The sequence below is a fragment of the Juglans regia genome, chromosome 13 (genome assembly GCF_001411555.2).
Source record: "Juglans regia cultivar Chandler chromosome 13, Walnut 2.0, whole genome shotgun sequence".
NCBI classification, from domain to species: domain Eukaryota; kingdom Viridiplantae; phylum Streptophyta; class Magnoliopsida; order Fagales; family Juglandaceae; genus Juglans; species Juglans regia.
In genome coordinates this window covers 24,903,226-24,916,196 of record NC_049913.1, presented here as the reverse complement: position 1 = coordinate 24,916,196, position 12,971 = coordinate 24,903,226, and the positions used below count along the sequence as shown (strand labels likewise).

The 12,971-nt window shown below is 33.9% G+C and overlaps 1 protein-coding gene across 4 annotated transcripts; it reads left to right on the top strand.

Annotated features, from left to right (window-relative positions):
* Positions 1-6,087: 6,087 nt before the first annotated feature.
* On the top strand, positions 6,088-12,287 carry LOC108990803 (cleavage and polyadenylation specificity factor subunit CG7185). 4 transcript variants are annotated; one of them, XR_001996052.2, is made up of 3 exons: positions 6,089-6,323; positions 7,111-9,280; positions 11,838-12,287. XR_001996052.2 is itself a non-coding variant. In XM_018964894.2 (2 exons), the coding sequence occupies exon 2, from the start codon at positions 7,157-7,159 to the stop codon at positions 9,113-9,115; it is 1,959 nt and encodes a 652-aa protein (XP_018820439.1). In that variant the 5' UTR covers positions 6,088-6,323; positions 7,111-7,156; the 3' UTR covers positions 9,116-9,585. The 4 variants fall into 4 exon arrangements, 3 of the variants coding, with proteins under 3 accessions (XP_018820439.1, XP_018820442.1, XP_018820440.1); XM_018964894.2 differs by lacking the exon at positions 11,838-12,287 and having other exon boundaries at positions 6,088-6,323; positions 7,111-9,585; XM_018964897.2 differs by lacking the exon at positions 11,838-12,287 and having other exon boundaries at positions 6,089-6,214; positions 7,111-9,585.
* The last annotated feature ends 684 nt before the right edge of the window (positions 12,288-12,971 follow it).

Below are 12,971 nucleotides of genomic sequence, written 5' to 3'. Positions count from 1 at the left end.
TGAGAACATAAAGTGGATCCTATTGATTGTGATAACCTGAAAGCTCAGTATAATTATTGCGGTAAGCTATTCAATTGCTATTATAAAAATGTCACTTCATCTATGATGCGTTGAAACTTCTCTTAGAATTAAAGAAGTTCTGTAAATTCAAACATTTAGTGTTAAGAGGGATGTGGATGGAAGAATGTGCAGTCGATAAGGACTTGTAAAGTATGATGTAGAAAAATTTAAGGTGTCAACCGCTAAGTTATTTATTAAGTGTGAATTGTTTTTTAGGCTTGTGGAGCACTATGAGTTTATTGAGCAGGTGGCTGATTTGGAATATAAATTTATATTATTATCTCGAACCATTTTATGAAGGGATTGTGTTAAACCACATAATAAAGAAAAGACAGGGTGCAAATGGTCCGGTCCGGTCCGACGATGGACCGAATATTTTCGGTCCATTATTTTTCCGGACCGGACTGGACCGAAGATCCAAAGGGATTAGCCTAATTTTTTTTTTCTTTTTTTAAATAATTAATAAAAAAAATTTATTTAAAATACTAAATTAAATTAAGTGATTTATTAATATGAATTATGTAACAAACTCAATAAAAGAATATTTTATATGATCAATGATAATAAATTAGATGAAAATTATATTATTAATTTATATAATTACTATATAATTAACTAATTGATATTATATATTAGTTAATTCATAGAATATTAACAAGTGTTAATAACATATTTAAAATTTTATATTATCAATAGTGATAGGTTAGATAAAGATATATATAAAATATTGTTAATTTATAGAATATTAACAAGTATTAATAACATATTTAAAATTTTATATTGTTAATTGTACAATTATTATATAAAAAATATATATAAACTATTTTTTATTTTTATTTTTTATTTGGTCCGGTCCGGTCTGAAAAAATCCTGGACCGTGGACCGGACTGAAACTTTTCGGTCCTCTAAAACACGGACCGAGATCGACCGGTCTTAGTCTCGGTCCAGACCGAAAGTGTCGGTCCGTTCGGTCCGACCGGACTGTTTATCACCCCTAATGCCATTAGACATGTGAAATCTACACCATCAAGACTAGTGATATTATCACTAGTACCGTAGGAAAAAATATGAAAAATAAGTATAACAAGTATTGGGGTAATACAAATAGGTTCAACTTGATGATAAATATTGCTTTTGTACTTGATCCACGATATCAAATGATGGCTATGAAGTTTTTGTTGAAAAAATGCAAAGGGGATGTGTAACGGTCCAATGGAATGTCCAAATCACATGACTTATACTCTAAAAAATTAGTCAATGATATAATTGGAACCCCATTAGAACATTATAAAGAGTAATAACTTCTCATTTTCAAGCAATGTGAGATCCTATACATCACCTACCCTTACATATCATATGAAGTATCACAATCTTCCCTCTTAAATTTATGACGTCCTTGTCGAGCCAGTCCTTCGTAAGTGGCATTGCTCAAGTCCCACATTTCTGGTTGGGATAGACTGTGATACCATTTATAACGTCCTAACGGAAGGTTTAAACAACATAGCCTATACTCCAAAATGACTAGTCAATGATACAATTAAAGCCTAATTGGAACATTATAAAGAGTAAGAAGCAATGTGAGATCCCATATATCCTCTACGCATCATATGGGATATCACATTTATAGTCTATTAGGGAAGAGACACCCCGTTTGGATTCAGAGTTGATCTCAACTCATCTAATCTAATCATTACAACTTTCTCAAATTTTTACACAAAATATAATAAACAATTCAACTTTTTCAAATCTAATAATAATAATAATATTAAAAAATAATATTCTAATAATATTTTATTCAACTTTTAACTTTCATCTTAACTCATATCATTTTAACTCATGACACAATTTCACATATGAATAAGCATCTAATGATGAAGACCTAGTTTTGTTTGCTTAATAGTTCAGGAAATTCTTCAAACCCTGGAAGTTAAATTTGAAAGACAAATCTCCCAAGTTTAACGAGGAATTTAAGGGTGATTATCAATAAGCCATCCAAAAATAGATAGAAAATGTAAAAATGGACAATAACTCTAAACATTTTTAACGTCATGAGTATTTAAGTTTTGGTCATATAAGAATTAAATATCCAAATTATTATAGGACTAAGAAAAGGGCTCTGAATGACACATTGAGCAACGAGTCTGATTTTGAGAACTTTATGACATCAATTGACTCCAATGTTAGTGATAAGTTATAGAAGATGATGACCTACACGGTGGTCTATAACAATCCTTTTGAGGAATTTAAAAAGAAAAATTAAATAAAAAATATTTTTAGAAAACCCAATGAGGTTGAACATGTAATTAAAGATTTGATTATCATATTAAGTGACTCGCGTATTCTTTCTGATAATTTGAATTTTGAAAACTTGTGTTAAAATATATTGAACATAAGAAAATCCACTGTTAGTATGAATTTGATTTTGTTCAAGTTACATAAGATAGAAAATCTTAGTTATCACACTCACAATTATGTACTTAGAACTAGGGAACTTTCAGTTTCTTAAGTTTTAGTGGCATTCATCTATTGAGAGAAAGTTACAGTTGTTCTACTTAGATATAGAATTTTACATTATATGCATATATAGGAGTACTCTTCATGCATTTATGTTTTTTGTGTGTCTTATGTGTGTGTTTATCTTGCATTTTTGTGACCATATTTCCTTAAATTTTTTTTTAAAAAAAAAAAAAAGAGAGAAAGAGAGGTGTAAGTTTTCAATCTTGTTCAAATGACTCGTTTGGATACTAAAAATATTTCAAAATATTTGTAAATAGTAGTAAAATAATTTATAAATAGTAATAAAACAGTAGTGAAATAATAGTTAATAGTTTGTAGTGAAATAATTTGAGAATATATGATGACAATTGTGCTTCCAAACAAGTCCCGAGGTCTCCAAGTATTTGTGAAAATTGATTTCCTTAATTAGGTAAAATTAAATAAAGTCAAATTGAATTTATGACTCCATATCATATATGATTCTAATCCCTTATTTACAAAAGAAAGGAATAAAAGATACTTCAATGATAATATCCAAGTTCTTATAGAAAAAGTCATTCAAATTGTTGTAGAAAAAGGTGAACAATCGACCATAGTTAGAATCATGTACTTCATTAAAGGAGTCCTTGTATGATTGTCTCTACTCTCTAGGCTTTAAAATTATAAGGTTTGACTTTTGGTCTTGGAGAGTTATCAGTTTTTTCTTATGGTTTATTGTTTCAACTATACCCACTCAAATACTTATGATCTTAAGCTTACATACACAACACACAAGCATGGTTTGAGTGGGACATAAATATTTAAATGATGTTTTTCATCTTCATATGTTCATATATAGAAGTTGCATATAGACTATTTGACAAAATACTTGAATGATGTTTTCTTTAATGTTCTTTAATTGATTTCTTTAATTCTTCATGAGTTTTAAATTGTTTTTATGCATGCTCACATCATGTAACAAATATGAGAAATTCTATTTGCAGTCCTGAGTGTGGGATTGCTTATGCAGTCCTATTGATGAATGAGGGTAAAAGGAAAAAAAATCATTTCAAAAACGATATTATAATAATTTTAATTTTTTTTTATAAACATAACTGTATGGGCTTGCATGAGCAGTCTCCATTTGAGGACTGTATGTAGACTAACTCAACAAATATTATTTTCATCAGTAGGCACTTGCATATGTATTAGATTAAATAGATGTACAATCTATTTTTAGCTCCTCTTGTTATCTGTGACAAAAAGGGAAGTGTAGTATATTGATTGATCTGTTTGTTTGAGTCTTTATTTTGATTTTTATGTTTTTATTTGGATGGTTATTATTTTTATGTATGCTTGAAGTTAATGATTTGTTCTTATTATATCAAAAGCTAGCATGCTTATCAAGGTGTATATACCTATTTGTAGCTTAACAGATTTATTAGATATTGTTTTGATAATTCATTTTCATATTGTGATTAGGAACATTTTCTAGTTGGAAAACATCTTGTAATGAGTTATTTTGGTTGTCAATGAATTGTGAAATTGGTATAGTTTATTAGCTTTTAGGATGTCTATATTGATGTCAAACATAATTATATAACATCATGTAGTTAATATGACACAATACCTAGTTAATGCCACAAAAAACCTTGAAACCTAGTTCTATCCTAATGGACTTTAGAGCCAGTTTGGATCTCAAACCCATCTCAACTCATCTTATCTAATCATTACAACTTTTTCAAATTCTAGCACAAAATATAATAAAAAATTCAACTTTTTCAAATTTCAAAATAAGAATAATATTAAAAATAATATTCTAATAATATTTTATTCAATTTTTAACTTTCATATCAACTCAACTCAATTCAGTTCAACATTCAAATACAACCTAAAAACTAGTCTAAACAAGCCTCTAGAAAAACTTCTAAAACAAAGTTTCCTTGTACTCAAAGTTGTTAAATTGTTTTCTAAATCTTTATGTATGGAATTTGTGCACTTCCAAACCATTGTTTCGAATGCGAGGAGAGAATTTATCTTATACTTTGAGAGCTTTATTAAGCATAGTCTCCTAAAAATTTCATTTGTTTTCACAATTCGTTTCAACTAATCTCATTCCGTCTCATCTAATTATTATAATTTTTTCAAATTTTTACATAAAATAAAATAAACAATTCAATTTTTTTAAAATTTAAAATAAAAATAATATTAAAAAAATATATTTTAATAATATTTTATTTAACTTTTAACTTTAATCTCAACTCATTTTATCTCATCTGTATAAACAAACGAAATAGTCACGTAAAAGCTCATGAAGCCATGTAGAAGAATTGTTCAGAGATTATGAAGCTGCTGCAAAATGAGGCAAGTGGATTGCTTGTCCGGTACAAAGAGAGTTTGTTACATGGGATGGGTTATAAGTGGAACTATTATGTACTTACTAAAATCTCCTACTGAATTAGTTTTCTTTGGGTTATGCCACCTCGGACGTGTTTCTCTTGAAGGATTCTTTAAGAGGTTTCACTACATTACCAAATTTCTATGTCTCATTTATTTATTTTTTGTTTTCTTAATTATCTTGTGATTGTGTGCTTTCTTAATTTGAACTTGGAGTCACTATAATAAATTCCACATTTGTTGAAAATAAAGAGATGTTTTTAACCTTTAAACATTCTCTAAAAGACTCCTAGATTTTCTTAAACATAATGATATAATAAAATATATATTGTATTAGAAAGATGTTGATTACATTTAAGTGAAAAAAAAATATAAAATATATATTTAATCGAGTTTTACACTTTACACCTTAAATTATTTAAATCGATCAAACTATTAAAAAGAGATATCTTACAAAATTCTTTCAAATTTAGAAGTCAATCGAGCTCGTTTGGATATAGAGATGAGATGAAATCATCGTCATCTCATTTTATTTCATCTAATTTCAACTAACAATCTCATTATTATTCACAAATCATCTTAACCAAAAGTCATTTACTTTTTATCTATTTTAATTTAAAGGAGGATATAGAACATAATTTTTGGTAATTAATAACCAAAATTGTTATATCTATAAAAAATATGTATATATATATATATAAAAGAAAACTTAAAAAAAAATATAATTTGATATAAGATGTATATTTACCTTAGAAGAAAATAAATTTTACAATCTAATCTATTAAACTTAATTTTTTTTAAATTTCTTTGATGATGAAACATTTTTCATGACCATATACTTTTCCCTTATCGTTATATTAAAAAATAAAAGAAATAATTTGTATAAGTTTTAAGTCCTTCGCAAATTTTTTTAAGAAAAGTAAGCCCAGTTTAAAAAATTGTAAAAAAAAAAAAATTATTTTTTTATTAATGAGACATTTTTTTATAAAAGACTTGAAAGATTTATTTATTTGAAACTTCTAACTTATAACTACCGTTACTAAAAAAATAAAAAATAAAAAAAAAAACTTTACGGATAACGTCGGATATTCACTATACAGGGGTACCAAAGTGTAAAAAAGGAAATCTTGGGGGTGGAAAAAACAAAGAAAAGGAAAACCCAGTTGGGAGAGATGAGAAAAAGGGGAGGCTAATCTGGTGCTTGTCTGACTCTGACTTGTTGCTGAGAGCCCAAGACAAAAAGCTGAAGACAACGCCGACGACGACGAGGAGAAGAAGAAGAGTAAAGAAACCTCTCTGAATCTGTACTCAGACGCGATAAATCTGGCTCTATCATTCATAGTTTTGCTTTGTTCTGCGCGTGTCTAGGCTGCGTGTCGTTTTTTTTCCCTGTAATGTTTTGATCTCAATCTCTGGTGGGTGTTTGTGTTTTTGGGTTTATTTTTATAAATTTTACGAGCTATGTAACGCTGATTTACTCACCCTTTCGGATTTTCTACTTACCTGTCTGATGTTCCTTAAGCTTTTACGAGGTGGAAATTGGGAATTTCGCCTGTTTTTTCTGTTGAGTTACAACGGGGATATTAGATAGGTGCTAGTGTTTCTATGATTTATCTGCTCTTTTTTACTTTATTATTTCAATGATTTTTACGAGGTGAGTTTTGAATATTTATCATTATTTTTGTCTGACATCATGCAGGGGCAATTAATTCTGTGATCATCATCAGTTTCTGAGACTTTTCTTTTTGGAATTTTTTTTGTTGTGGGTGTGGGAAGGTTTTTCCCCTTTTGTAGTTGATGGGTTTCAGAAAGTTTACTTTTTATTGATGTACCTTCCAGTAGATGCTAGGTATTTCTAGTTTTCTTGTTCAAGATGCTTAAGACTTCAAGGCTGATAACTTTTGTAAAACCTCACTGTTAATAAACTGTCTCGTCAATGTTATCGAGTTGAGGATTTATTTATTATTGATATGAATGTACAATAATTTGTTTTTCTTTTATTTCATATGTTTTTTCAATTTTCATACATGGTCTCGAGCTATGAGGAATTCTCTCCAGATGTAATAAGAGTGTTCACAACCAATACTAAATGGATCTGTCTCTCTCCTTTTGATGTTATTATTGATGTGCGGTTGGAGATGAGTTTAATCGTGGTTTTCCTGCTCATGTATAATATAGGTGGAGATAGAGAAAGTTTATCTGTATTATATCTTGGTCAATCTATATGGATCCAATGGCTGAGGAGCAAACAGATTATGATGATGAGGAATATGGAGGGGCTCACAAGACGCAGTATCAAGGAGGTGGAGCCATACCTGCCCTTGCAGATGAAGAACTGATGGGAGAAGATGATGATTATGATGATCTGTACAATGATGTTAATGTTGGAGAGGGTTTCCTTCAGTTGCACCGGTCTGAGGCAACAGTCCCACCTGCTACTGTTGGCAATGGAGCTCTTCAAACTCAGAAAAATGAACCTCAATCAAGAGTGGAAGCTAGGGGTGCCCAAGAGCTGAGCATTCCTGGGGTTTCAGTCGAGGGAAAGTATTCTAGTTCTGTTGCTCATTATCCTGAGCAGGAGGGGCCATCTGCTGTTAAGGGACCAGAAGTGGGATCTGTTAGTTACCCTGATGGATCTTCGGCCTCACATGGAGCAAGGGTTGTGGAGATGCCTCGTGATGCTCAATTAAAAAACATGGGGTTTCAGGGATCCACACCTGTGCCCCCCAATTCTGGGGTTGATCCTTCTGATATGCCTGGAAAAATTACTAAAGATCCAATGCCTGTGGTAAATTCTGGCCCTGGTGGTCCTCGAGGGGTTCCACAGATGCCCACTAATCAAATCAATGTGAATGTAAATGTCAATCATCCGATAGTGAGTGAAAATCAGATTCGTCCTCATGCAGAGAATGGTCAAACCACGCTGTTTGTGGGAGAACTACATTGGTGGACAACTGATGCAGAGCTTGAGAGTGCTTTATCTCAATATGGAAGGGTCAAGGAAATTAAGTTTTTTGATGAAAGAGCTAGTGGTAAATCCAAAGGGTATTGTCAGGTTGAGTTTTATGAGGCAGCTGCTGCGGCTTCATGCAAAGAGGGAATGAATGGTCATGTTTTCAATGGCCGAGCTTGTGTTGTGGCCTTTGCTTCCCCGCAAACATTGAAGCAGATGGGAGCTTCTTATGTAAACAAGAATCAACCCCAGACTCAATCTCAGCCTCAGGGAAGGAGGCCAATGAATGATGGTGTGGGGAGAGGTGGCAATATGAATTATCAAAGTGGAGAAGGAGGAAGAAATTATGGACGGGGTGGATGGGGACGGGGTGGGCAGGGTGTACTCAACCGAGGTCCTGGGAGGGGAAGAGGAGGGGGCATGGGTGCAAGGAACATGGTTGGGAACAATGCTGGAGTTGGAAGTGGTGCCACTGGAGGAGGTTATGGACAAAACTTTGGAGGTCCTGCTTTTGGGGGTCCTGCTGGTGGTATGATGACCCCACAGGGCATGATGGGTTCTGGATTTGATCCAACATATATGGGCCGGGGAGGTGGTTATGGAGGGTTTCCAGGTCCTGCTTTTCCTGGAATGATTCCTTCATTTCCAGCTGTTAATACTATGGGACTTGCTGGGGTGGCACCTCATGTCAACCCTGCCTTCTTTGGTCGTGGAATGGCAACTAATGGAATGGGAATGATGGGTGCTGCTGGAATGGAGGGTCATCATGCAGGGATGTGGAATGAGACGAACATGGGTGGATGGGGAGGAGAAGAACATGGTCGAAGGACGAGGGAGTCAAGCTATGGTGGTGATGATGGTGCTTCTGAATATGGTTATGGAGATGCAAATCATGAAAAAGGGGTAAGGTCAAGTGCTGCCTCCAGGGAAAAAGAACGGGGATCTGAGCGTGACTGGTCAGGAAGCTCTGAGAGGAGGCCTCGTGATGACAGGGAACAGGATTGGGACAGACCGGAAAGGGAGCACAGGGACCGCCGTTACAGGGAAGAAAAAGACAATTACCGAGACCATCGGCAGAGAGAACGTGATGTGGGTTATGAGGATGACTGGGACAGGGGGCAGTCTTCTTCTAGACCTCGAAGCAGGTCTCGAGCAATCCCAGAAGAAGATCACAAGTCTCGATCCAGGGATGGGGATTATGGAAAGAGGAGACGCTTGCCATCTGAATGATAAAAGCATGATTTTCATCCATTGGCGGGTCTTACGAGACGTAAGACCTCATATCTATGTTCTCACTTGTAGAGTTTCTTGCTGGGATATCTATGGTGCACCTTCATTATTCTCTCTGGTTATCAGTAGCCCCACATTCAGAGTGTGGCTTCTTTGAGGGAAGAAGTAAGTTCTGCTTATGTTAGTTGGGAAGAACTAAATTGACTTTGCTTTCGTGCTGCATACTACAAACATCATTATCTGCTATGCTTAGTATTTGTTTGCTGAAAAACGATTGATAACTTTTAGTAGCATGCCAATGTGGATATCTTTTGTCCATTGGACTTTTGGTATCCTTTCACTAAGTATCCCTTTGGTTTCATATTTATAGCACTATCTATCTTCAGACAGTTACTTTCTTCAACTTGTGATATTGGTACACTTGGAACCACCTTCTTTGTTTATATGATTGTGGGAGTCAATTATCCATATGCTCTCAGTGAAATGATTTTTTCATCGAATGGATCCTTTTGTCCTTGCTAGATTCATATGCTAGCATAAAGTTTTTAATAAACTCTTATGTGATATCTTTTCTTTTCTAAGTTATGTTGCTGGTTGAATTTTCCAATTAAGGTGGCTGAAAACAACTTCACTGCTTACCTAAGTCCTTGTACATATAAGTTAGTATTCGTTGCATCATTTTCGCTTAAAATTATTTTTGTTGTGTGATGTGATCGTGCATTTTTCGATTTTCAAATAAATGTTCTTGAGATGTATGTTTTGATTGGTTGTAGCTTCTGCAATTTGTTCTTAAAACATTTTAGTTCTTGTTTTCATGCCAATTCAGTATCTTCTACTACTTTGCTTTGATTTCAGTTTTAATTGTGCTTGTAAGTGTTAAATTGGTCATTTTCATTTAAGTTTTCATCATATCTGTAATGGCTATGTCCTGCTGATGCTTATGTAATGATTTTGTTTCTTATGCAAGTAAGAAAAATCTGATTAAGTTCAAGAATTGAAGTGTGGCTAAGTGCTATTGGTATGAGTAAGCTTTAGGTTGCCTGTTGGTTTAGGTATGTGGCTAGTGAAAAGGAAGTTTCAGGTTGCCAGTTTTAGGGTAGTGAGAAACTCGTTAATGTTAGTTATTACTACGTAATCAAAATGAATATATTGCTCCATTGGTTCAACCCAACCTTTAGCATATATTCTTGAAGCCTCAGCTTCCACCCTATCCCATGGGCTGTTTTTTAAAGAATCTAATCTTCCTCTGCCCAAAAGCTACATTTTATGAAAAGCTTAAAGTTTACTTAAAAGGTTTGTAGTGTTGAAAACTAATCTAGAAATGGTGTTGTCCTTTTTCCTCTTATTAGAGCTTGAACAGTGTAGCAAATAAGCCCCATGGGTAGCAGTTTAAATATGGTTCTGGTTATAATCTTCATCAAATAACACCTTTTCTTTGGTTTCTGTTGTGGTGGACGGGGTCATAAAGCATCATTCTCAAATATCGATACTTGACTGAGAGGCATTCCCATTATACCTCTCTTTTGTGGTGTGCTACATTGAACTTAAAAACTTGGGATGTTGGTTTCACCCAAAGTGAAGTTATAAAGATGTGAACAAGAACAGTGGTAGAAAGTGTAGTGGGGATAAAAACTGTTTCTTTCTAGAGAAAGTCTAATAGTTATTCTGTTAGATTTTGTGTGATGGTCATTTGTCTAAATCATACTGTATGATTCCTATACTGATTTCCATTTTAACGCTATCTGTGGTAGAATGAGAAATAATCACTCCTTGCACTTGTTCGTAATTCTTACTAGCTTTGGTCTGCAACTAGATAGAACCAGTAAGTAGTTGAATGGTTAGTTCTGAGTATTATGCCTCATAGAGGTACAATGCCGTAGGGCTGTGTGACAAATGGACTCAGGCGAAACTTGTTTGTTTTCGCAGATGAGTTGATATAAAAGTTGAAAATTGAATAAAATATCGTTAGAATATATTTTTTTAATATTATTATTATTTTGAGATTTGAAAAAGTTGAATTGTTTATTTTATTTTGTATGAAAATTTGGGAAAGTTGTAATGATTAAATTTGATGAGATGTATTGTGAAAACAAACGAGACCTTAGTTGTTTTCTTACAGATTTTGATTTGTTTCTATTTCTTATCTCTCTCTCCCTTGCCTATATAAAAAAAAAAGCTCTCCCTAATATTGAGTGACTAAGGTAGATTATGGGTGGTGTCTTTGGCAGATTATTTTGTTCAATATCTATTAACTTGGGGGTTTTCTTTTTGAGAATAACTTCTACCCTGTCATGGCATAAAAGGTGTTTACACCCTCCAATAGAATTATGACACATAAGCTTTCCTTTTAATTTGAGAATATGCACTCAAGCACCCAAGTAACCCCAAAAATCTTGAAAAAACCCACAAACCCTCAGTTTCCATTTCCCCCGCCGTGCTTTCTCTCCCACCCCATCTGCAGTGCCGCCCACCGCCACAACCTCTGAAAGGTTCAACCTCTCTCTCTCACACCTGCTCTACTAAGCATGAAACAGTAACCTTCCAGCACTGGGTGGCACTGTGGGGGGTTTTTAAAGATTTTTGGAGTGAATCGGGTGATCCAGTGTTTATTCTCAAATTAAAGGAAAGCTTACCTGTCATACTCCATCGGAGGGTGTAAACCCCTTATTTTATGCCATGACCTGATAGAAGTCATTCGCTTTCTTTTTATCATCATATCCAGGGAGTGGAGTAGGCAACCTTTTGTTTTCATGATTGAATCAGCCTGTGCTAGTTTTATGGAGGAAGAGGTGTTATATGGGTTGCCTTGATTGGATTCCTCTGGTGATGGCTTTTGTCCGAGTGTGCGAAAGTAGCCTTGTACCACCTAAAATTCTGTAAACCGTGATCCTGCAACAAAATGTTTAGAAAGAGTTGCGGTCACGTATATTTTTCATAAATGAATGTTGAGGTCAAGTTTGTGCATACGATTGATGTTTTTGTCAGTCCATGTAAAGCACAGTACTGTTGTATAAAGTTGACTTTTTGTACTAGGTCCACAGCTTGTAACGGTCTTCTTTTGTTGTTTTCACTGTATTGATTTTATCTATGAGCTTGTAAAAAGTTTTGAGGCTCATACTCGTCCATAACTGATCAGTTGTAACTGAGAATTTATGTTCTTTACAATAGGAGAGCCAGGGTCGAGTTATTAGTACATTGTAACATAGGGTCACTGTTTCAATTGTAATTGGTTATTGTAAAATTTGTACAACCCGGTCTCTCTTGAAGCAATATCCCTGTAAGCAGTAAGGATTTCAGAGTTATCCTATTTAAGTGTATTTTATGTGAACTGCGAGCAGTACTTGCATATAGGATCAGAACTGGTGTCATGTATTGATGCTACATAGACTCGGGACCAGAGATTGCTTGAGGTTGTTTCCCTCGTGATGGAAGCCTGATGCTGCTCCTTGTGTATTTTTTTTTTTTATTTAACCTTTTCTATACGTATTTTTTTTTCTCCTGGGAAGTGGCTTATTTTTTGGCAACGGGTTTAAATCCTGTTTGTTTCAAATGGGATTTGGAAATGTATAGATTCCCAGCAATTGTAAATTGGATGGTGTTACTTTAGTTTTTTGCGATTGACATAGCCTGGACGGAGATGTACATGCTCAGTGGCCTGCCTGACTGCTTTGTCCTGTATCGTATTATTCTGGCTAGAAAGAAATCCTGTAACAAATAAATCATTTCTTCATTGTTAGGTGTTCAGATTTGATCCTTACTTCCATTTTGTTTTTGTCTTTGTTCATTTGAACAAGCTTTGTATAGGAAATGTGAAAAGCTGTATTCCTTTATCTTAAACTAACTATTCTTACCCATG

What these genes read in the sequence shown, in the direction of transcription:
- LOC108990803 (XM_018964894.2), top strand. Translation starts at nt 7,157, where the DNA reads ATGGATCCAATGGCTGAGGAGCAAACAGATTATGATGATGAGGAATAT.